Below are 24,818 nucleotides of genomic sequence, written 5' to 3'. Positions count from 1 at the left end.
TGCGCCACAACTACTGAAGTCCATACGCCTAGAGCCCATGCTCCGCAACAAGAGAAGCCACCACAATGAGAAGCCCGCGCACCGCAATGAAGAGTAGCCCCTGATTGCCTCAACTAGAGAAAACCCGTGTGCAGCAACAAAGACCCAATGCAGCCCAAAATAAAATAAATTTAAAAAAATTTATCACAAAATCAAGGAATGTCATCATGCTTTTAATGCACACTGACAATTTTTTAAATTTGGAAGGCAGGAAGAATTTTTACAATTGAATAATTATTAGTGAACATTTATTTTTATATGAAGGTAATACACTATCGTTATTTTAAATCTAAAAGCAATCATTGCAAGGGTTTGCTATGAAACATTTACATTTGTTTAGATTTGGCAGTTATGTCAGAAGAAAATACTTTTATTTGTGGCTTTTGAGAATAAAGCTACATCTTTTAATTTCAAAAACTATCTAAGTATACTCTCAATAGTGTAAATAACCAAACTTTTACCAGGCACCTCCTTAACTTCTACAAAATTTGTAATCTATGAAAAAAACCCAACAAAGACATAAAAAAGAAACACTAACATAAAAAGTTGTAAAATTAACCAATAAAAAAGGAACATATATGGTATTTTCCCATATAGTGGGAAAAAGTAACGTATTTGAACAGAGTGAAGCATAAAGTAGAGAAATTAGCATCTCAGTTCAAAGTAGGAAAAACTTTTGAAAAGTCACCTTGGTATATTTGTGAAAAGGGACTTAAAAAGATGGAACTGGGATTTCTTGGTGATTCAAGAACTGTGTTTTCTTTCATAGCAGCCTGGTGGAACCAAGGTGGGTAAGGTTGGGATATAGTGTCCATTGCTTTCAAAACGGAAGCTGCTCAACAGATGGAGCTGGGATACATGGATATCCACAAGCAAAAGAATGAAGTTAGACCCCTAACATCTCATGCTGTACACAAAAATTAACTTAAATGGATCAAAGACCCAAATGTAAGAGTTTTATAAAACTACAGAATTCTTAGGAGAAAACATAGGTATAAAACTACATGATCTTGGTTTAGGCAATGATTTCTTAGATACGACACCAAAAGGACAAGCAACCAAAAGAAAAAAAATAGATAAACTGAACTTCATCAAAATTAAAAACTTTTGTGTCTCAAAGGACACCATCAATGAAGTGAAAAGACAACCCACAGAAAGGGAGAAATGATTTGCAAATCATATATCTGATAAAAAAACCTGTATCTAGGGACCTCCCTGGTGGTCCAGTGGTTAAGACTCCACACTCCCAATGCAGGGGGCCTGGGTTTGATCCCTGGTCAGGGAACTAGATCCCACATGCTGCCACTAAGAGCCTGCACACTGCAACTAAATGATCCCACATGCCACAGCTAAAGATCCTGAATGGGGCAACGAAAATCCTGTGTGCCTCAACTAAGATCCGGTGCAGCCAAATAAATATTTTTTAAAAACCCTAGACTACGTAAAGAACTTTTACAATTCAACAATAAAAAGACAAATAGCCAAATTTTTCTAATGGGCAAAAGATGTGAATAATTTCTCCAAAGAAGAAATATATATAGGAGGTATGCATCAAAGCACCAAGTAAAAATGGGATATTCTAGAACTGCTGGTCAGGGGACTTTGTCACCCTTTTCACTAAAGGGTTAGATTTTCAGCAGCCAAAGGCAGCCATTCCAAAGTGAATGTGATAGAACATAAAGAGGTGAACTGAGATGATTCACTTTGCAGTTTGAACAGTAGTGTTTCACAGAAAGGGAAAAAAGATCAACCTTGTATTTTTCTGACCACATAAAGGCTTCTTCTCTTTGTAATAAAGCAGAAAAGCTCTCTTCCAAAAAGAATATACAACTGACTAATAAGCACATGAAGAAAAGATGCTCAACATCATTAGCCATCAAGCAAATGCAAATCAAAACCACAATGAGATATACTTCATACCTACTAGGATGGCCACAATAAAAAATACAGACAATAACAAGTGTTGGCTAGGATGTGGAGAAAATGGAATCCTCATACAATGCTGGTAGGAATGTACAGTTGATCTTTGAACAAGACAGGGGTAATGGGCACTGACACTTCATGCAGTCAAAAATTCACACATAATTTACAGTTGGCCCTCCACATCTGTGGTTCTGGATCTGTGGATTCAACCACCCACAGACTGTGTAGTACTGTAGTATTTACTACTGAAAAAAAACCACGTATAAGTGGACCCGCACAGTTCAAACTCATGTGGTTCAAGGGTCAACTATAATATCTTTTGGTTGTTTGCTAATTTTCTTTCCTAATACCCACCTGCTTTCCTCTTTCCTTCCTTCATCCTATTCTCCTTACAATAGTAAACGTATATTGAAAACCTACTATTTGACGGTAAGGGTTCTGCTCTTGGGTAGCTTATAGTCACATTTGTTGTCTTTCTTCCTTTTCTCTTCTAATCACATACTGTTGTGCCTTCATGTGCCCACTACCACATTTTATTACCATCTATACACTCCTTTATTTGTGATGATTGTTTATATATTTAAACATATATTTATAATTACATACATGGATGATACTTTTATTAACATTATTGAGGTACAAATTACATATTAAGCTGCATATATTTAAAATGTACAAATTAACAAGTTCCAACACACATATAAATTTGTGCAACCGGAATTACAACCAAGATAATAAATATATCCATCACCTCTAAAAGTTTCCTTGTATCCTCCTGCTCCACTGGCCACTTCCAAAAAACCACTGATCTGCTGTCACTAAAGCAGGTAGTCCTCGCTTTGCACAGTGGTACTGTACTGTAAAAATGACTGTGCAAACTGAAACTGTGAAAAGCAACCTTAATAATCAATGGGGAAAACTGTGATTGTTCAGTGACCTTTAAAATTTTTGTCAAAGCATTTTACTCTCTTACTGTTGGCTATAACTATATAGGAAAATAAAAAATAGTAAAACCAATATGTATTTAATACACTATAATTTGAAACACTGAGAATTTAAACTCTTTTATCTCTTTGTAAAAACTTATCAAGAGTACAGTGCTTGACTCCTTCTTTTAATTACAAAATTTATGACACAGAGCAAGCACCTTTTCTATGTCTTGGCAAGTTGTCATACTGCTTTATGAACTTGGATCAGTTTCCAACATTTGTCCTTTGTGCTTTGACTGTTGAAAAAATTTCTGAGAGTTCCATTAATGTGCAGTTTTTTTCTGGCATCATTTTCTCTGGGGCATCTTCATTCTTTTCATCACAATCACTTTCTTTATGTCCATAAGTTTGCCTTCATTAAGTTCCTCTAGCTGCATATCTAGTTCCTCTCAAACTGCAACAGTGTATCCACATTCCCATGGTCAACTATTTATTCTATAACTACATTTAGTTTGATTCAAATTTCTCTTCCAGTATCATCACTTTTTATTTCTTTAAATGTTTGGAAGAATTTTCCAGTGAAAGCATCTGGGCCTGGAGGTATTTTTAGGGAGAGTTTTTAATTACAAATTCAATTTCATTAACAGTTATGGGGCTCTTCAAATGATTATTTCACACTGGGTAAGTTGTGGTAATTTGTTCAGGTAACCCTCAGGAAGGCAGGAAAAAGAAACGAGAGAAATAAAAAACAGAGAACACACACATACACACATAATAAAATAAAATGGCAGACTTAAGCCCTAACATATCAATAATTACATTAAGTGTAAATGGTCTAAACCATTAAAAGTCAGAGGTTGGCAGAATGGATTAAAAAACATGATCCAAATATATGCTGTCTACCAAAAACACACTTAAAATATAAGCATATAAGTAGGTCAAAAGTAAAATAATGGAGAAAGATATACAGTGCAAACGTTACTCAAAAGAAAGCAAGAGTGACAACATTAATATCAGATTAAGTAGCCTTCATAGCAAAGAAAATTACCAGAGACGGGGAGGAATATTACATAATGAAGAAACAATCAGTCCACCAATAAAACATAGCAATAGTAAATGTATGTGCACCAAACAACAGGGCTGCAAAATATCTGAAACAAAAACTGATTGAACTGAAAGGAGAAAAACACAATTCCCCGATTATAGCTGGAGACTTCAACCTCTGTCAGTAAGTGATAGAACAGACAGAAAATCATCCAGGATATAGAAGAACTCAACACCATCAACTAACAGGACTGAACTGACATTTATAGAGTGTTCCACTCAGCAGCAGCAGCACAGGCATTGTTTTCAAGCACCCACAGAACATGTACCATGATAGACTGTATCTTGGGTCATAAAATAAACCTCAACAAATTGAAACAAATTGGAATTATACAGAGTGTTCTCTAATACAATGGAATCAAAACTAGAAATCAGTAATAGAGAGGTAAGAAAATATCCAAATAAAGTATAATAGAGAGATAAGAAAATATCCAAGTAAAGTAAAAACCACACTTTTAAATAAAAGAAGTCCCAAGGGAAAAAAAGGTGAAAGAAGTCTCAAAGGAAAAAATACACTAAAGTGAATGAAATGAAAATACAACACACCAAAATGTGTGGGACATAGCTAAAGCAGTGATGAGAGGAAAATTTTTAACACTAAATGCTCATATTGGAAAGAAGAAATGTCTCAAATCAATAAGCTAAGCTCCCAATTCAAGAAACTATAAGAAGAAGAGCAAAATAAATCCAAAGCAACTAAAATAATTGAAGTAATAGAGAGAAGAGCAGAAATAAATTAAAAACAGAAAAGATAATGAAACAAAAAGATGGCCTTGTGAAATGGTCAGTAAAAATGACCAACCTATAGCAAGTAAAAAAGGAGATAAAAATTGCCAATATCAGGTATGAAAGGGGGGATACTATTGTTTCATTTGCTTTAAGTGTACTCATAATTGCTCACTGAACCATTTTTATGATGGCTGCTTTTAAGTCTTTGTTAGATAATTCTAATATCTGTCACCTTGGTACTGGCATCTACTGATTATCTTCAAGTTGAGATCTTCCTAGTTTTTGATATGAGTGATTTTTTTCACTGGAGATTGGACATTTTGGGGATTATGCTATGAGACTCTGGATCTTCTTTAAAACTTTTGTTTTGACTGGCTTCCTCTGACACTGCTCTGGATGGAGATCAGGTTGGGGGTGGATATCATCTCATCACTGCCAGGTGATTGTATATGTCCTGGTTCACCATTTGGCCTGTGTTGACATCCGGGGCAGGGACTCTTTGTTACTACTGGGTGAAGCTGAGAGTTCTGGCTTCCCATTAGGCCTCCACTGATACCTCCTTTGCTGGGATTGATAAGAGCACCTTACTCCCTATGTGGCCTCCACTGATACCATGGGGTGGGGGGAGCAGGTGTCCTCATTACCTCTAAGGAGTGGTGAAAGTCTCCTCTGATAGTATGATAGATGGGAGGGAGAGGTATGCATCATTAATGCTGGTTTAAGGTGGAAGTCTAGGCTCCCCAGTTACTGCAACAGTATATAAAAATACTGACAATAAGGACATGAAAATGCCTGACTCCTATGTTCATTCATGATGCTGTTGTGATTTCTAGGAGGATGGTGGCAATGATGATGAACTAGTAAAGGGTCCATAAGTGTACTGGGCAAGACTGTGAAGTTTTCCTTAACAGAACATAGACAGTCTCTCTGTGGGTGGGACAGCCTGGGCTTGGGTTTTTAGAAGTGATTTGACAAGCATTTCTGGAATATGACTAAGACCTAAGAACCTGCTGCTAGGGGCTGAGAATTCAAGAATGTGGTCTCTGACCTTTAAGAACCTAATATGTACTAGAAATAGATAGCTATACAATGAGATGTACCATTTCTCATAGTAACCAGCAGGTCCTACCAGCCCCTTTATCTGATTCTATTCCTTCCCTTTCCTTCCTTCCCTCACTCGCTCAAACTTATACCAAGCATTTTATTTCATGCTGGCCTTTGTGCAAAGCACTGGGAACACAAAGACCAGTAAGAAAAAGTGGCTTCCAAAACCAGTCATTACTCTTGAGGAGCTAAACTTACTACTTCCTCTGTCAGAAAAGTCCTCTCCTACTTAAACTTTCTTCTCAGGTCTTTGCAAATGAAGGCTGTGTGCTTATGGTCAACCTAATTATTCCAGTTACCCCCTTTCATTTGGGTTTATGCATTTTACAAACTCTGTATGTTTTGGTGCTCTGTTTACAGATGCTATCACTATGAAGCCCCTATTAAAATGAAGCAACTTGTCATGCAACTTAATAGGGTTATTATGGGGTTATGTAATTAATGTTCTGCTTCTCTTCAAAGGCTAATTAATAAATGCTACTGATTATTGTGTCAGACTGGGAAATCTTGGTCTCCAAAACCTTATAATTTCAGACTGGACTTCAAACAGTTTTATCCTGTGAATAGGTACATATATTATCCCTAAATAAACGACCTTGACTTCAACTACTGACCTATCCTAGGCTGGTATAATCTGCCATTGGTCTGAGTGAATTGCTGAACATGGTATGTGACTTTGCATTATAAATGTTTAATTAGCCACTCAAAGTCTCTCCTCAAGCAGCACACAGATAACCATAAGAGCATTCATCCCGTAAATCAAAGATACAAGCATAAAAATACCTGAGGGAAGGCTGTGGAACAGCGTCTGGACTGGCTGGTACCTGGACTCCCTTTTCCCATTCTTCCTTCCATGTATCCGCAAAGAGGTAATAACTGTCAGGATTAATATGGTGAGAGTCTGGAAGTTTCATCGCACTGATAAGGTCCTTCCGGAATACCTGGGAAGACATTGCATACACCTTGAGAAGATCATCACTATGGAACTAACACCATTTAATGTTCTCCTTTTAAAAAGACCATCCCCACCCACTCTGCACTTCAACAAGAGAGACATCTCTTAACTTCGTAAATGGCCAGATCAACTTCTATTTGTAAAGAGTCTGAAGTATTGACAGGGAAGCCAGCTTGTTCTGGATTTAATAAAGAGTAAAGGGGTACTTCCTGAGTTATTTTTCTGGGCTCCTTGAATTTAAATCAACAATACAGGTTACTCTTAAAGAGTCTGCGTAAAACAAACAATCCTTAACTCTCTCAAATTAAGCAACAAGTATCCTATGATAACTTATAATCCAGAGGAATGGATAAAGATGTGGTACATATATACAATGGAATACTACTCAGCCATAAAAAGGAACGAAAGTGGGTCATTTGTAGAGATGTGGATGGACCTAGAGAGTGTCATACAGAGTGAAGTAAGTCAGAAAGAGAAAAGCAAATATCGTATAATAACGTACATATGTGGAATCTAGAAAAATGGTATAGATGATCTTATTGGGAGACTGGGATTGACACATATACATTATTGATACTATGTATATATAAAATGGACAACTGATGGGAAAATGCTGTATAACACAGGGAACTCACCTAGTGCCCTGTGGTAACCTAAATGGGAGGTAAGTCCAAAAGGGAAGGGATAACTGTATGTGTATGGCTGATTCATTTTGTGGTGCAGTGGAGGCTAATACAACATTGTAAAGCAACCATACTCCAATAAAAATTAATTTTAAAATAAATAAATAACTTATAATCGTTTATTTAGCTATCACCTAATTTTAAAATTTACTTAGACATAATTTTAGTCTTACAGAGAAGTTACAAAAATAGTACAGAGCTCCCATATACCCTTCACATAGTTCCCTCTAATGTTAACATCTCACATAACCAGAGTACAATTACCTAAACCAGGAAATTAACATTACTATAATACTATAATTAATCTACAAAACTTATTCAAATTTTACTAATTTTTCCCCTAATGTCCTTCTGTTCCAGGATTCAATCCAGGATCCCACACTGCAGCAGCTGTCATGTCTCCTTAGTATCCTCCAATTTGTGATAGTTTCTCAGTCTTTCCAGACCTCGACACTTCTGAAGAGTACTGGTCATATATTTTATAGAATGTCCCTACAATCTGGGTTTGTCTGATGTTTTCTCACCGAGGTTATTCAGTTTTGAGCAAAAATGCCATAGAAAGGTTGCTGTGACCCTCTTATCCCCTTATATCAGGAATGTATGATCTCAATGTCTTATTAGTGGTGATGTTAAACTTTATCAGTTGGTTAAGGTAGTGTGTCTCGCTGGTTTTCTCAGCTGTTAGGTTACTATATTTTCCTTTGTAATTAATAAATATCTTAGAGGAGATACTCTGAAATCATAAAAACATCCTGTTTCTCCTCAAACTGTCATGGACTAATTTTAGCATCCACGAATAGATACCTTGCCTGTAACAGTTATTACTGTGGTATTCTAATGGTGATTTTCTATTTCCCTCAGTTCTACATTTATTAATTGGAATTCCTCTGTAAAAGAGAACTGCCCCTTCTCCCTTATTTATTATTTGTTTGTTTGTTCATTCGTTCGTTCATTCATTCATTCAATTATTTATTTATATCATTATAGACTCATGGATCTATTTTATTCTTTGGGTTACAATTCAGTATTATTGTTGTTTATTTTGATGCTTAAATTGTTCCACCTTTGGTCACTGGGAGCTCTTTCAGTGTGGCTTGCACCTGTGCTCTTTTGACACATCCCACCCCTTTTTGAGTATTTCCTTAACTTCCTGCATTACAACATACCCCAGGCGTGTTAATATCCTCCACCTGATTATAAAAGCTATTGATTTTTATATGTTAACTTCATATCCTGCCACCTTACTAAATTCTTTTATGGCCTGAGTTAGTTTTATCATTGACTTTCCTAAGGTTTTCTAAATATACTATTGCATCATCTGCAAACAGAATTTTGCATCATCTTTACTTGGTCTTATGTCTCTAATTGGTTTCTCTTGTTTAACTGCACTGACTAATACCTCTACTGATATTTGGAATAGTAATGGGGATAGTGGGCATATCTGTCTTCTCACTGAAATTAGTGGAAATGCCTCTAGTGTTTCCCCATGAAATAAGATACTAGGTTGAAGACTATGTCATATTTATGTTATAATGTTAAGAAAGTATCTTACAGTTCCTATTTTCTTGAATGTTTTATAATGCCTAAGTACTGAATTTTATTAAAGACTTCTTTAGCATATATGGAAATAATTATATAGTTCTCTCCTTAGATATATTAATATGCTATATGATAATATTAGATTTCTTAATACTGAAACTTGCATTTCTAGAATGAATATCTATTTGGTCATGATATATTATTTTCTTAATATGGTATTATATTCGTTTTCTAATATTATTTTTGTATCATTCTCATGAGTGATATTTATCTGCAGTTTTCTTTCTTTCCTTTTTTCTGGTATTGTCTTTGTCTTTTAGATTTAGGTATCAGCGTTTTGCATGCTTCATAAAGGGAATTAGGACATTTTCCTTGCGTTACAATGCTCTAGAATAATCTGAGAATTATTGGGACTATCTGGTCCCTATGAAACCATCTGGACTTGGTGCTTTTTAGTGGGGTAGTTCCTTATTAATTTTCTCTACCTTTTTGGAAATTGATCTCTTTAAGCTTTCTACCTCCAATGGGGTCAATTTTGGTAATCTGTATTTCCATGGTAAGTTATCTATCTTATCCAGGTTTTCAAATTTATTTGTACAGAGGCTTGCAAAGTATACACAGTTACAGCAACCTAAGTGTCCATCGACAGATGAATGGATAAAGATGTGGCACATATATACAATGGAATATTACTCAGCCATAAAAAGAAACGAAATTGAGTTATTTGTAGTGAGGTGGATGGACCTAGAGTCTGTCAAACAGAGTGAAGTAAGTCAGAAAGAGAAAAACAAATACCATATGCTAACACATATATATGGACTCTAAAAAAAATGGTTCTGAAGAACCTAGGGGCAGGATGGGAATACAGGAATAAAGACGTAGATGTAGAGAATGGGCTTGAGGACATGGGGAGGGGGAAGGGTAAGCTGGGACGAAGTGAGAGAGTGGCATGGACTAATTTATACTATCAAATGTAAAATAGATAGCTAGTGGGAAGCAGCCACATAGCACAGGGAGATCAGCTTGGTGCTTTGTGACCACCTAGAGGGGTGGGATAGGGAGGGTGGGAGGCAGATGCAAGAGGGAGGAGATATGGGGATGTATGTATATGTATAGCTGATTTACTTTGTTATAAAGCAGAAACTAACACAGCACTGTAAAGCAATTATACTCCAATAAAGATGTTAAAAAAACATAATGGAAAAGAATATGAAAAAGAATATATATATGTATAACTAAAGTCACTTTGCTGTACAGCAGAAATTAACATTGTAAATCAACTATACCTCAATAAAATAAAAAAAATGCTTTTCCAGGAAGAAAAACAAAAACAGAAACAAAGTATAGACAGCTCCACTTTGCACAGCAGTGTGCACAGGGGTGAGGAGGACACAAATGATATGCTTACTGTGGCAGCCAAGAGGCTCCCAGTGCGAGCCTTAACCTTACCCCTGGCAAAGGATCCCTAGCTGTGTGGAAAGTTCAAAGGCCAGAGGTAGGGGATGATGATATGGGTACAGCTAAAACTTGGACTTACAGAGACAAAGAGATTCCCTATAGTCCATTTTCTGCACCTTAAGCACAGTCAGGTACTGACAATATGGGAATGAATACCCATCTAAAGTTTGATGTACAGTTATCCTCTGACTGAACGGGCTCCTGCGTGATTGACAGGCACAGAAATGTACTCACAAGCCTGGGAACATGACTTAAATTGCTGTGGCAACTTAGGCTTTGTGATTCTGCCTTTTCAAGAACAGGAAAGAAGAATGCCATGAGTTCTTCAGCTAACCTGGTACTGATTTCACTGATGAAGGCCCAGTTAATGCCTAAACAATGAGGGAATAAACTTTCATATAAAAGCATACATACACTGATATATACCTCACCTACTAAGTGCTAATTCTGAAAAAAAAATCAAACAACCACTTGCAGGTTTAAGGTAAATGTGTCTACATCTCTGGATTATCAAAGGAAGAGATGCCATCAAGCAAACATTTTAGCCTTTAATGCTAATCAACGTTCTCTGAAGAGAAACACTGTCCAAGTTATGTGTAACACGAAAGTTGAAGCACAGTGCATGGTACAAGAAAGCAATTAATTCTCAGTTGGTGTAGTTCTGTTTAAACTGACATTTCACAGAGTACAGGACTGAACTATCACATAATCGAATGATGTCATTTAAATGCATAAGGACTCATTCCATTTGCTATTCTGCAGGGACAACTCTACAAATGCCTGTTGGTTTCATTTAGGGAAGATTTAGAATGAATAATATGACCTGAGCAGGAAACCAACGTTAAACATGCTGGTGTCGAGGTGGCAACAAAATGACTTTCCTACCAAGAATCCTAACCAATTAAAGTTAATTGGGTACTGTGCAGGGAGAAAGCTAAGTCTATAGGAAACAGAAAACCGGTGGTTTACTACATAATGCTTTGTATAAGGAGGTAAGAGAGGATCACAGACATATCCATTAACATGTTTTGCACAGAGCTCAGTGTTCTGGGTGGCTAGTTGGAGAAACTGAATCACCATTTTGCTGAACACTCTGATCCATTTCTATAAATTACCAGAGTGCCTTTAATGAGACAGTGGTTAAGACACGGTGGCAATTTACAATTGTGCTCAACTACTGCCTGTGGGAAATCCTACCTTAGCTCTGCAAAGAATACTAGAGCCAAGTATTTTTCAACCTCATAAAATATTTCATTATTTTCCATACAATACACTTCTCAAAATAAATCAACTGATTGCAAAATCATGCTTTGGGATTAACAATAATCACACAGCATAAGCCATGTCTTCATACTTGATATAACTGCTTATGAAAGTCTGTTTTGTAGAGTTTCCTAAGTAGCCTGGAAACATATTGCAGTGGGCTGAATGGTGGCCCCCCAGAAGATATGTCCACATCCAAATTTCTGGAACCTGTGAATGTTACCTTATGTGAAATGGGATCTCTGCAGATATAAATAACTTAAGGATTCTGAGATGAAAGGATCATCGTGGAATATCCAGGTGGGGCTTAAATCCAATAAAAAGTGTCTTTATAACAGAAAGGCAGAGGGAGATTTGAGACAGAAGAGGAGAAGGGATTATGACCATGGAGGCAGAGACTGGAGTGATTCATTAATCCACAAGTCAATAAATGCTGATAGCTATCAGAACCTGGAAGAGGCAAGGAATGGAATCTACCCTAAAGTCTTTGGAGGGAATGCAGTCTGGCTGATTTTGGACTTCCGGCCTCTAGAACTGTGAGAAAATAAATTCCTGCTGTTTTAAGCCATCCAGTTTGTGGTAATTTGTTATAGCAGCCCTAGGAAACTAATACACACATTTACCAAACAGAAGAGTAACTTGAAGACTCTAGACAAAGAGGCCAATGAAATCTGGCCCTTGTCCATTGCTTCAGAAATAGTAAACTTCCAGGGAACAGGCACTCTGTGAAGTCTGGGGAACCTCGGACTGCAGAAATACCAATCAACTCATACCTATTTTTCTTAAGCAAATGAAGGCTAAATCCAATGACTACTGTAAACTTCCCTTCCACCTTTAGAAAAAAATAGACTTACATGGTAAGCCTGATTTCAATTTTACAAGCTAGCCAGATTAAACAGCATCAGATCCAAGGTTTCTAGAGAAGCATTTTTACTCAAGGCAGAGTGCAAGAGTCTGCCTTATCTTGCTGTAGAAGTCAAACATTTCAAGTATGAGGCAGAACATAAAATGCTGAAGAGGGGATAGGAATTTAAGTTCAGTACTCAGGAAGATATCTGCAAAGTGATATGAAATACATTTACCAGACTGGTCTCATGAATCTGCTTCTGGTAAGAAAAGTCATTTTTAAAGGTTTATAAAATAAACACAGGCAAAATAGTTACAGTGTATCCTGGGTAGAGGTATGAGCTTTATATACATATAGTGGCACACACATACATGCATATTTGTATATATTTTCATAAACAATAAAAGGATAAACGAAGAACTAAAAAATAATAATAATAAACAGCACAGAGGAAAGGGGAGAAAATAGGGAGAAGAGAGACAAAAGCTGAATCTTTCTGAATGTATTTTGTTTCATAGTTCGATATTTGAACCAGGTAAATGTTTTATATGGTAAAAAGTGAAATTAAAAATGTTTAGGGGACTTCCCTGGTGGTGCAGTGGTTAAGAATCCACCTGCCAATGCAGGAGACATGGGTTCAAGCCCTGGTCCGGGAAGATCCCACATTTCACGGAGCAACTAATCCCGTGCACCACAACTACTGAGCCTGCGCTCTAGAGCCTGCAAGCCACAACTACTGAGCCCACACACCTAGAGCCCGTGCTCCACAACAGGAGAAGCCACCACAATGAGAAGCCTGTGCACCACAACGAAGAGTATCCCCTGCTCACCACAACTACCCCGCTCGCCACAACTAGAGAAAGCCTGCACACAGCAACAAAGACCCAACTCAGCAAAAAATAATAAATAAATAAATAAATTTATTTTAAAAAATTTTCTTTAGGACTTCCCTGGTGGTGCAGTAGTTAAGAATTCATGTGCCAATGCAGGGGACACGGATTCAAGCCCTGGTCCGGGAAGATCCCACATGCCGAGGAGCAACTAAGCCCGTGCGCCACAACTACTGAGCCTGTGCTCTAGAGCCCGTGAGCCACAACTACTGAAGCCTGCATGCCTAGAGCCCATGCTCTGCAACAAGAGAAGCCACCACAATGAGAAGCCTGCGCACCGCAATGAAGAGTAGCCCCCGCTCTCAGCAACTAGAGAAAGCCCATGAAGCAACGGAGACCCAATGCAGCCAAAAATAAATAAATTTAAAAAAGAAAAGAAATAGGAAAAGCGTTACAAAAAAAAAAATCTTTAAAGAGAGGAATATGGGTCCCAGGACAGACTGCCTGGATTGGTCTACTGGTTTCACCACTTACTAGTTTGGGAAGCTGTCTAAATTCTCCATGTTTATTTACTTATTTGTAAAACAAGGATAAGAACACTTACCTCATAGGGGTAGTTGTAGGGATTAAATAGGTGAATTTATGTAAAGGTCTTAGCATGGTATTGGGCTCATTGTAACTGCTAAATAAATTCTAGTTGCAGTTATTTTATTATCATCACCATAGTCTCAGCTTTAGTTCTAAAAGCAGAAAGAAGTATATAGCTGAATTCTCCTCTCTAGTCCATAAAGTAATTGTTGATGGGTAAAAGGAGATGTGAGTTCAGGGCTCAACTAAAACATGCATGGTTTGACTCCCAAAGACAGTGTTCCCAAGCAAGAGCTCCATCGAGAACTTTAACCAACATTCTATAGGTCATGCGGTAATACAGAAACTTCACAAAATGAAACATGGCTATTCGTTGCTAAATTAAAGATTGTGAATGAGGGATCTGGATGTTGACATTGACCTAGGTAATGAAGTTGAGAAGTTTTACAAGTTCTTAACTGTGTGCCTATTTTATATGCACTGGTAGTTTCCCCAAAAGTTCCTGAAACAAAAATGCTTTGTACTTACCAGATATCTGCTCATTTATGGTCAAAGAGGGGATTCACAGGCTAACATACAGCCCAGAAGCTATGCCAAGTCCAACAGTGCATGCACATCTTGGCCTCTCAGATGCTTGCAGAAACAAAGGAGGCCTCACTATGAATTCAATTAGAATATCAATGCTTAACCTGCCAGAGCCACAAAATGAAAATGCCCTTCATGGACAGCTCTGGCTTTTACTGTTCTCATTAACATCTCTCAGTGGGCAGTTTCTTATAAGCACAGCTAGTCTGAACATTTCTGTGACATTTTTTAGAGGAAAAGCCAAAACATGTGCTTCCTGTATGACACAAAGGGGAACACTGTCTGGTCCATGTATAATGAAGCAGAGAGATTGATCAGTTTTGATTCATAGTCACTAAATCTGAAATACATAACTGACGACAAACAGATGTCACCCCCAAAGCATTAAAAAACAGCTGCAAACACGGTAACTCTATTTAATCAAGAGGAATTAACCGTAAGTGATTTTCTTAGAATTATACAATCTTAAGGCAAGAAAAGATTTTTCAGGTTATCTAAAAGAATCAACCACTTAAAGCAGAGAAAACCTAGCAAAGAATACAAGCTTGTTTTTATATCAACAAAAGTAGCCAGTGTTGTCAAGATACTGTGTCCCACGTTGGTTTTTCCAATGAAGCAAAACTTATTCAATTTCTAAGTTTAAAACTTTAAAAATCATGGAAATACTTTTCAGATAGTTTAAATAATTCTTAGGTTTCTTATAAAGAATAAATAGGACATTTCTGATGGCTAATGGGCTGACATCAACTGGAACATCGATTCCCGTAAAGCAATGTACTTTTGGGCTGCTTAGGTAGGTTTGATTATTCTCCTTACCCTGTATCAGAGGCATATACATCCTGTTAATGGAGGAGGGGGAACAATTGAGTCTGACTTGGAGATGTGAGCAATTTTCATACAAGAGATGACAACTGAGGTTTGCTTTGAAAGTTTTTCTCCCATTCCTCAATGTCCCTTTTTGTGCAGTAAGTGTGCATTTGCAAGCTTAGTACCTTTTATCTGCTGTGGGTCAGAAAACCAAATAATCAAGCTTGTTAGAAATACAGGTAAAGTGATATAAATAGGCTCTATTTGAGAGTATGCAGTGTTCTCTGCTGAGTTAAAATATATGAGCTTTCACTCTGTTGCTATGAAAGTCTTAGATATAATAAATGAGACTCTGGGCCTAGAGAAGATATGCAGTCAATCTTTTAAGATAGGTTGATATATTTTATAGACCAGTCAGACTAATATTAGGTGAAAATATGCAGGCTTTTGAGAAAGAATAAAAGACTTTTTAATATATTCAAATTGGTCATCTAGTACTATGAGCTTTTTCTAGGGCAATTAGCTTTTTAAAAACATCTTTTAGAATAGGAGCCCTTTTGAGAATCAGATGAAGGCTACTAGCTCAGAAAAAAAATACACATAAAAACATACCCTTAAAAGTCTGTATACAATTTTCAGAAGGTCCCAAAGCCCCTGAACCGTATGTGGAATTCACACACCCCTAGGAAATACTCCTCTAGAGGATAACTCAGGGAGGCACACACAGGAATCTCACCAAAGCACTAAACATCAAAGAAAATATTTGTCTATCAATGCAGCCAATTAAGCCCCAGTGAAAAAGATCATTTATATTGCACTTCAATGACTAAAAAATAAGGTTTCATCTTGGACCTGTAGAGAGTCAGAAAAAAGAAATTCTCATCTTTACAAGAAGAAAAAGGCAGGAGAGGCAGCAAATTAACGAGTTTTTGTGAAGCCATTAGAGAAATGAGTCACAGGACAAATAGTCAAACTCAAAGAGAGGCAAGCACGCCTGCAGGGAGACACAGGACAGGAGCATTTCCTTACTTGGGGCAGAAGCCACAGCAGGAACATTAAACTAGAAATTCTGATGAATCTCTGGGGGCTAAGTGGGGCCTACTATGAGAATATGAAGTTTCTGGGGGCTGTAGTCATAGGGGGTTCCCACCTTCTTGTAAGCTTTTTCTCTAGAAACCCAGGAGGCCACTCACAGGGAAGATGGGGGAGAACCTGGAGAAAAAGCTCCCCCAGTGGTGCTGTCTGGGTCGCTGGTGCTCAGTGTCCTGGCTCCCTTATTGAACAAAAGGCTTCATCTACAGAGGAAGGATTTCAAGTGAGGGCACTGGACTAGTGCTGTGGGAAGGGAAAAGCACCCAGCCTCAGCTTCCCTGTGTTACTCAACAGAGAAAAAAGCCTTCATCTGCAGGAGAGAAAACTTCAAGGACATAGACTGAGAATACCAGAGGATACCTGCTGCAGGCATTCAGGAAAATAGTGGGCAGGGGCAAAAATGCTCTATCCCTGAAGGCTACCTCCCCAACCTCACCCCCAGACACAGGACCACTACACACCCCAAAGACTGAGACATAATCAGAAGAGTAGAGAACACCACCCCTCCCTCATACCCTACCACCACACTAAAGCCTCCAGTGATAACAGTGGCTTACAGCTAGGAGAGCTGTAGAAGACAAAATCTCTCTGAGGACAAGCACAAGGGGAAAAGTCAAGAGACGAGACAAAAACAAAGTTATCTGAGGAATTCCAAGTCTCTGGTACCCATAGCAATAACAAATTTCAAACACTCTTGTACACTGCTGGTGGGAGTGTAAACTGATGAGACCCCTTTGGAAGATAGTCTGGCATTCCCTCAAATGGTTAAACAGAGTTACTATGAGACTCAGCAATTCTACACCTAGGTGTTTTTGAAAACATATGTCCACCTAAAAACGTGTATATGAATGCTCACAGCAGCATTACTCATAATACTCCAGAAATGGAGACAACCCAAATGTCTATCAACTAATGAATGGATTTTAAAAATGTGATATATGCATACAATGGAGTATCATTTAGTCATAAAAAAGAAATGAAGTACTGATACATGCTACAGCATGAATGAACTTTGAAAATGTTATGTTAAATGAAAGAAGCCAGACACAAATAGCCATATATTGTATTATTCCATTCATATGGAATGTCCAGAATAGGCAAAACTGTAGAAACAGAAATTAGATTAGTGGTTGCCAGTGGCTGGGAGTAGGGGCCCAGGGAGTTAACTGCTAATGGATAGGGAGTTTCTTTCTGGGGTGATGAAAATGTTCTAAATTTAGACTGTGGTAATGGTTACCCAACAACTCTGTGAATATACTAAAACCCACTGAATTATACACTTTAAGTAGATGAACTGTATGCTGTACGAATTATATTTCAAAAAGATGTTAAAATGTCTTTTAAAAAAGAACAATTGTTGTGGCATCAGTGGACATCACCTGAGAGGCTTTGACATCCACTCCCACCCAGCAATAATAAGGCATTCCTCCTCCTCAATGTGATATCAGCAGAGACTGGGTAGGGAGCCTGGACTATCACCACTGCCCATCAGTAATGCAGTACCCCTTACCACACCACTGCCCCTGCTATCAGTGGAGGTAACAAAGTGGGGATTTCCACCCCTGCCAAGTAGTAATGAGCCAACCTTCCCCCTTCCCAGAGGGATAACAGAACTACCTTCCTAGAGAGATAATAGAACTAGGATGGGGAGCCTAGGAATTGTGTAACTGGTGGTAAAAAGTCAGTGTCTCTCTTCCCCACTGGTGTGGTTATTATGGAAGCCTGCTAAAACAGATTTAAATAAGACTTAGTGTCTGATAACATAATACCAAAAAACAAAACAAAACAAAACAAAACAAAAACCCAGCCCAGGATGCAATAGGAAATCGTTCATAATACTAAGAACCAGGAATAAGAGACCATCAACAGATACCAGCACTGAGATGACACAAATGTTGGAATTATCTGACAAGGATTTTAAAGCAGCCACCATAAAAATGCTTCAACAAGAAATTACAAACACTTTTGAAACAACAAAAAAAGAAAGTTTCAGCAAAGAAATAAGAAGATACAAAGAATAACCAAATGGAAAATTTGAAATGGAATAATATAATAACTGAAATAAACACATAGGATAGGTTCAATAGAATAATGGAATTAACAGAATAAAGAAACAGGGAAAAAGAGAAATTAATCTAACCAACAGAAAGAATATACACTGAAAAAACAGGAAGAGTCTGAAGGACCTGTGGGAAATAACAAAAGATCTAGCATTCATGCAGTTGAAGTCTCAAAAGAAGAAAAGAAAAAAAGGTGGAGCTGAAAAATAGCTGAAGAAATAATGGCTGAAAATTTCCCAAATTTGGCAAAAGATATAAACTTAGATTCAGGAAGCTGATCAAAGCCCAAACAGGATAAACCCAAAGAAATCCATGCCCAGGCATGGATTTCTAAAGTTTTCTTTGGAAAACTAAAGACAAAGAAAAATCTTGAAGGCAACTGGAAAAGAAATGACTGATTACCTACGGGAGAGCAACCATTTGAATGAGAGCAATCTCTAATTAGAAACCATGGAGGCAAGAAGGAAGTAGCACATTTTTCAAGTGCCGAAAGAAAAGTTCTGTCAAACCAGAATTCTATATCAAGTGAAAATAACCTTCAGGTAAAACCAAAACATTCTCAAATGAAGGAAAACTAAGAGAACTTATCACCAGCAGACTCTCCCTAAAAGGACAGCTAAAGGGAGTTCTTCATATAGAAAGGAAATAAACAAAAGGAAAGTTGGAACATCAGGAATAAAGGAAGAACAAGAGAATAAAAATACGGGTAAATATAATAGACTACCCTTTTCCTCTTGAGTTTTATAATAATATTTTACTGTTGAAGCAAATATTCTAACATTGTCTAATGTAGTTCTCAATGTATGTAGAGAAAATATTTAAGACAACTATATGATAAAGGTGGGGGTGGGGTGGATAAACAAACCAAATGGTGGTAAGCTTCCTTTACTTCAAAGTGGTAAAATGTAGAGATCAGGAGACTGATGTCATGTTTGTTAAAGGCCCTCCCTTTTAAAGGTTGCTTCCCAAGAGCAACCACTAAAAATCTACACAAAGATATACCCTTAAAACCACCATAGAAAAATCAACATGGGGGAATTCGCTGGCAGTCCAGTGGTTAGGACTCTGCACTTTCACTGCTGAGGCCCCAGGTTCAATCCCTGGTTGGGGAACTAAGATCCTGTAAGCTGTGCAGTGCAGCCAACAAAAAAAAAAAAAAAGAAAGAAAAAGAAGAAGGAAACTCAACATGGAACTTAAAAAAATGTTCAAGTAATCCACAAGAAGACAGAAAATAAAAGAGGAACAAAAAACCCAGAGAAAACAAACAGAAGAATAGTAAAATGGCAGACTTAAACCAAACAGTAGTAAAAGTTACATTAAATATAAATGTTTTAAATATGCCAATTAAAAGACAGAGATTGAAAGAGTGGATTAAAAAATGACCCAACTATATATCATCTGCAAGAAACTCATTTCAAATAAAAATTATATGTATAAATGAAAAGTGAAAGGATGGAAAAAATATACCATATACCATGTAAACAGGAATCAAAAGAAAGCCAGAAATGATATTAATATTAGATAGTATAGACTTCAGAGCAAACAAAATTACCAAAGACAAAGAGGGACATTACATGATGATAAATTCACCAAGAAGATATAGCAATCTTAAATATGTATGCACCTAACAACAGACCTTCAAAATACACAAAGCAAATTTGACAGAACTGAGAGGAGAAATACCCAAATCCACAATTACAGTTGGAGACTGCTACAGCCCTAACTGAACAACTGATAAAACTACTAGGCAGAAAATAAGCTGGGATACAGAAGAACACCATCAACCAATAGGACCCAACAACAGTGGAATACACATTCTTTTCAAGTGCCCATGAAACATTCACCAAGATAAACCATATCTTGGGCCAGAAAACAAACCTTGACACATGTAAAAGAACTGAAACATACAGACTATGTTCTCTGACAAAAATGAACTCAAACTAGAAATCAATAACAGAAAGATAGCAATAAAAGTCTCCAAACGCTTGGAAACTAAACAACACACTTCTAAATAATCCATGGATCAATGAGGAAGTCTCAAGGAAAATAAAAATATTGAAATGGATGAAAATGAAAATAAACATACCAAAATTAATGTGGTGCAGCTAAAGTAGTATTTAAAGGGAAATTTATAGCACTAAAATTCTTATACTAGAAAAAAGGAAAAATTTCAAATAGCCTAAGCATCTACCTCAAGAATCTAGAAAAAGTACAAAATAAAACTGAAGCAAGAAGGAAGAAAATAATAAAAGTAAGAGCAGAAATCAATGGAAATTGAAAAGAGAAAAATAAGAGAGATGATTTCACTGATATATAGAATAATTTGAGCAATACAATATATTATGTAGTACTGGATTATAACCCAAAGTATAAAATAAATATATGTCAGTCCATACTGATATAAATAAGTTATTAAATAAAAATTTTAAATGAAGGCAGCATCCAAGGAGGTTCTTACAATTGCTTAATTTTGGGAAACAATCAGATTATCTAATAAAAAGCTCTTGGCACAGAAAATTACAATAAATGGTACCTATGAGAGGTAGGCGTGATAACATCCATGTTATAATGACAAAACAAATGATTTCAGAGAGATGAAATAAACCAGCCAAGCAACACATGGAATCAATCTTTTCTAATGCCAAGGCTGGTTTTGTCCTACAATATCAGGTTCTCTCTTTTATAATAGAATGGGACATATAAATGAAAAAATTTGCTTCCAGTAGCCCAGGTCCCCTATCTCTTGCAACAAAAGACTGATATTCTCACTGACTCGGAGGCAGCAGGCCTTAAGACTCAAAGCTCTTGAGTCACTTTATGTTCGAGGACTGGCTGTCCTAAATGGGAAAGTAGCAAGGTTTCTTTCTCACCATTCTGTAGTCAAAGCCTCCTCTGGATAGGTGGGAAATTTGTTCTGCTCCTGTTTATGTGCGTTTTATTCCCTAAGTTTTTCTGCATGACACAGACACATATAAATACACACTGATATTCTACTCTGCCCAGAAAGGTCCCTGGCAAAAGGTGAAAATGAAAAGTGACCTCTGAGAAAGGGAGAAATGCTCTCTCTGGCTAACACCCTAAAGCAATGCCGCCCCCCCCCGCACCACCACTTGCATGAGGGCAGGTGGAACCTGGACTTGTTTCTAATCAACAGAATATGTCAGACATGATGGGATGTCACTCCCTCGATTAGGTTATGTTATGTGGCAAATGTAATGGGATGCCATTCTCATGATTATGTTATATAAGACTCAGTCTTGGGCTTCCCTGGTGGCGCAGTGGTTGAGAGTCCGCCTGCCGATGCAGGGGACACGGGTTCGTGCCCCAGTCCAGGAGGATCCCACATGCCGCGGAGCGGCTGGGCCCGTGAGCCATGGCCGCTGAGCCTGCGCATCCAGAGCCTGTGCTCCGCAATGGGAGAGGCCGCAACAGTGAGAGGCCTGCGTACCGCAAAAAAAAAAAAAAAAAAAAGACTCAGTCTTAGCAGACTGGAGTAAAAGACTCTCCCCTAGCTGGCTTTGAAAAAGTAAGCTGCTGTGTTTTGAGACGATCTATGGAGAAGGCCACATGGCAAAGAACTACAAGCAGTCTCTAGGAGTGGAGGGTGGTACTCTACCAAAAGTCAATGAAAAAACAGGGACCTCAGTCCTCCAGCTGGAAGGAGATGAATTCTGCCAACAATCTGAATGAGCTTGGAAGCAAATTCTTCCCTAGTCAAACTTCCAGATGAGAACACAGCCCAGCCAGCACACTGATTACAGCCTTGAAAGACCTTGAACAGAGAGAACCCAGTCATGCTGTGCCCAGACTCCTGACCCACAGAAACTGAGATAATAAATGTGTGCTGCTTTAAGCCAATAATTTTGTGATATCGTATAATGCAGCAACAGTTAACTAATACATTCCCTTTTCCTTTGCAGCCAAGGAAGACTACTCATAGTAGAAGTGAAGATAGACAAGGTCAGTTTCTCATCATTTAATTATCACAGAGGAAAGTCTGTAGGATTCATAAAACAATTACCAAATCCAGGTGCAACCCTGGCACTTTGCTGCCCTTGAAGCAGAAGACGACTAGCCTCACAAGGACTGGCCCATTTTTCCTGGCCTGGTGGTAGTGCTCTGAAGGCTGTGAGGACATACCAGAGCCCAGATCTCCAATCCAGTCCTTTCCTTCTCTATCCACAACTTCCTCATCTATCCTTTCCTGCACTGCCTCCCACCTGCCAACTTAGCTCTTTCCTATCATAGGCCAGATCTTTGGCTCTTTTGGTCCTTCCCAATTCTCCAAATCTGGCTCCCTTTGACTTCTTGGCTAGGAGAGGATTTATATTCTAAAGCCATGCACTTAGGTGTCATCACCAAAATGAAAGCACAGTGAAGGTTACTGTTTTCCCCAAAGGAAAAAGGAAACGGAATCTTTCTTGAAAAACAAAAAAGTTCATCAGAAAACAAGCCTATCCATTGGCATGTAGTTTACTCCTCACGTCTCCAAGATCTGGGTATTGTAGATATGTAGGCAGAAGGTAGCTATCTGTCTATTTTTTAAGTCTTAAGAATTTAATATCTGATCTCACCTCAGCAGGTTTCTTGTGTTCATTTGGAATTTTTGACTTGCTCCTATACATTGAGCCAGAAGTAAAGGAAGTGGAAGGACCTGCAAAAGATAATTAGAAAAACATACTGAGACTTATTACCTGCTATTATAACTAAATGTCATCCAAAAGAATATGAAATATATGGTGGAGAAGAGCACAGTGACCTCATACCACTGAAGAAAACAGTTAAATTGCAACCAAAAAAGTTTCATAATGGAGTTTAATGACATTTATGGGTGACATCCCAGGGTGCAAAAGCTTCAACAGTGCTAACACTGAGGAGATTCAATTTGGTGTAATCATATTTCATAATAACTTGGAATAACACAATTCATGTTCCATCTGGAGAAAAAGTATCTGCAAAAGCAACTGAAAAAACTAAAAATGTGGAGCAGGTAATCTGTGTAACCTTCAGCACTTCCCCAAATGCTACTGTTAATAAAGTTGTTGTCTTTTACAAATGATGACTCATCCAGTCAAACACTTAGTACCTGAGCTACAAATAGAACTGTAGGGCCTACAATTATGCTCTCATACTTTTCTTACTTTCTAGAAAAGGACTGTTATATCATTGGTAGATGTGGCTTTGTTGCTTGGGTAAATAAAAAGTGAAAAACAAAATGCTATATGCCGCATAAAACCAATTTTCTCACCTAACTTATCTATGTCTAATGAAATTTAAATAAGAAAAATGGTACTCCAAGCTTTCCTTCCTAGAAACATTATTTTTTAACCATTAAAAGAAGCATGAAACAGCTTGTCCTCAAGTCAAAGAAATCCTCAAGGATTACAGATACAGAGGTTACCAGCTGTTCGCTGGTTCTACTCACTCTCGTCTGAACTGTCACTGCTGCTGAGAGTTCTATGACGTTTCATCCTGGAGCATCCTGGGAAAGAGAACAACACTGAATAAAATAGTCAACCCACACATACCCATCCCAGAGGGCAGTCAATACTGCTCAAGAAGCAGCAGCAGGCAAATCACACAAATCAAATAATTTCTGTTAAGAATATTCTCAAATGACCTAGAGTGATGGGAGAAGAGTACTACCAAATTCTCCAATACACAGTGTGTCAAAGACTGGGTGAGGCCACATATTAGCTTTAGGAGGAAATCCAAGCAGCAGAGAATGAATGGTATAGGATTGGCTGGAGCCTCAGATGTGGCCACATGACCACTGTCCACCCAAACAAAGGGGGGCAGCCACAGGGTCATCATCAGCCAGGGATCCCCAATAAGAGAGGAGCAAGAAAGGAAAAAGCAGTTGCAAAGGCAGAGCTGTCAAGGGCCAAGGTTAAAAAGGCATGAGACATGGCTGGCTGAAGAAAGAACAAGTGAGGCATGTCCCATCTTTAAAAGCACAAACCATTGCTTTTCTGCCTGCCCTTTCTCCCCCTTTCTCACTTTCTACCTGTTCCCATCCCACAAACTAGCCTAATTTAAAATTATATCTATCTATCGCAAGAAATGCTACAGAAAGCTCCTATATCGTGAAAAATAATGTTTTTAATTAAAACTTCCAATAGTTTAAGCATCCTTGTGTGTGTGTGTGTGTGTGTGTGAGAGAGAGAGAGAGAGAGAGAGAGACAGAGAGAGACAGAGAGAGAGAGAGAGAGAGGGAGGGAGGGAGGGAGGGAGGGAGGGAGGGAAAGGGAAAGAGAGAAAGAGAGACCAGTGACAGATAAA

The 24,818-nt window shown here is 37.9% G+C and overlaps 1 protein-coding gene across 1 annotated transcript in view; it reads right to left on the bottom strand.

Moving 5' to 3' along the window:
- Nucleotides 1-24,013, bottom strand: part of JADE3 (jade family PHD finger 3) — a 71,392-nt gene extending 47,379 nt beyond the window's left edge. The window contains exons 1-3 of the mRNA XM_082681521.1: nucleotides 23,962-24,013; nucleotides 23,111-23,190; nucleotides 6,612-6,769 (exon numbers count right to left, since the gene is read on the bottom strand). Of these exons, the coding sequence (XP_082537647.1) occupies nucleotides 6,612-6,769; nucleotides 23,111-23,190; nucleotides 23,962-24,007 (284 nt within the window). The 5' untranslated portion in view covers nucleotides 24,008-24,013. The remainder of the gene's footprint in view (nucleotides 1-6,611; nucleotides 6,770-23,110; nucleotides 23,191-23,961) is intronic.
- Between the last annotated feature and the right edge of the window lie 805 nt (nucleotides 24,014-24,818).

This window comes from Grampus griseus (assembly GCF_964374135.1).
Source record: "Grampus griseus genome assembly, chromosome: X".
Taxonomy (NCBI): Eukaryota; Metazoa; Chordata; class Mammalia; order Artiodactyla; family Delphinidae; genus Grampus; species Grampus griseus.
This window is presented reverse-complemented; position numbering and strand designations above follow the sequence as displayed.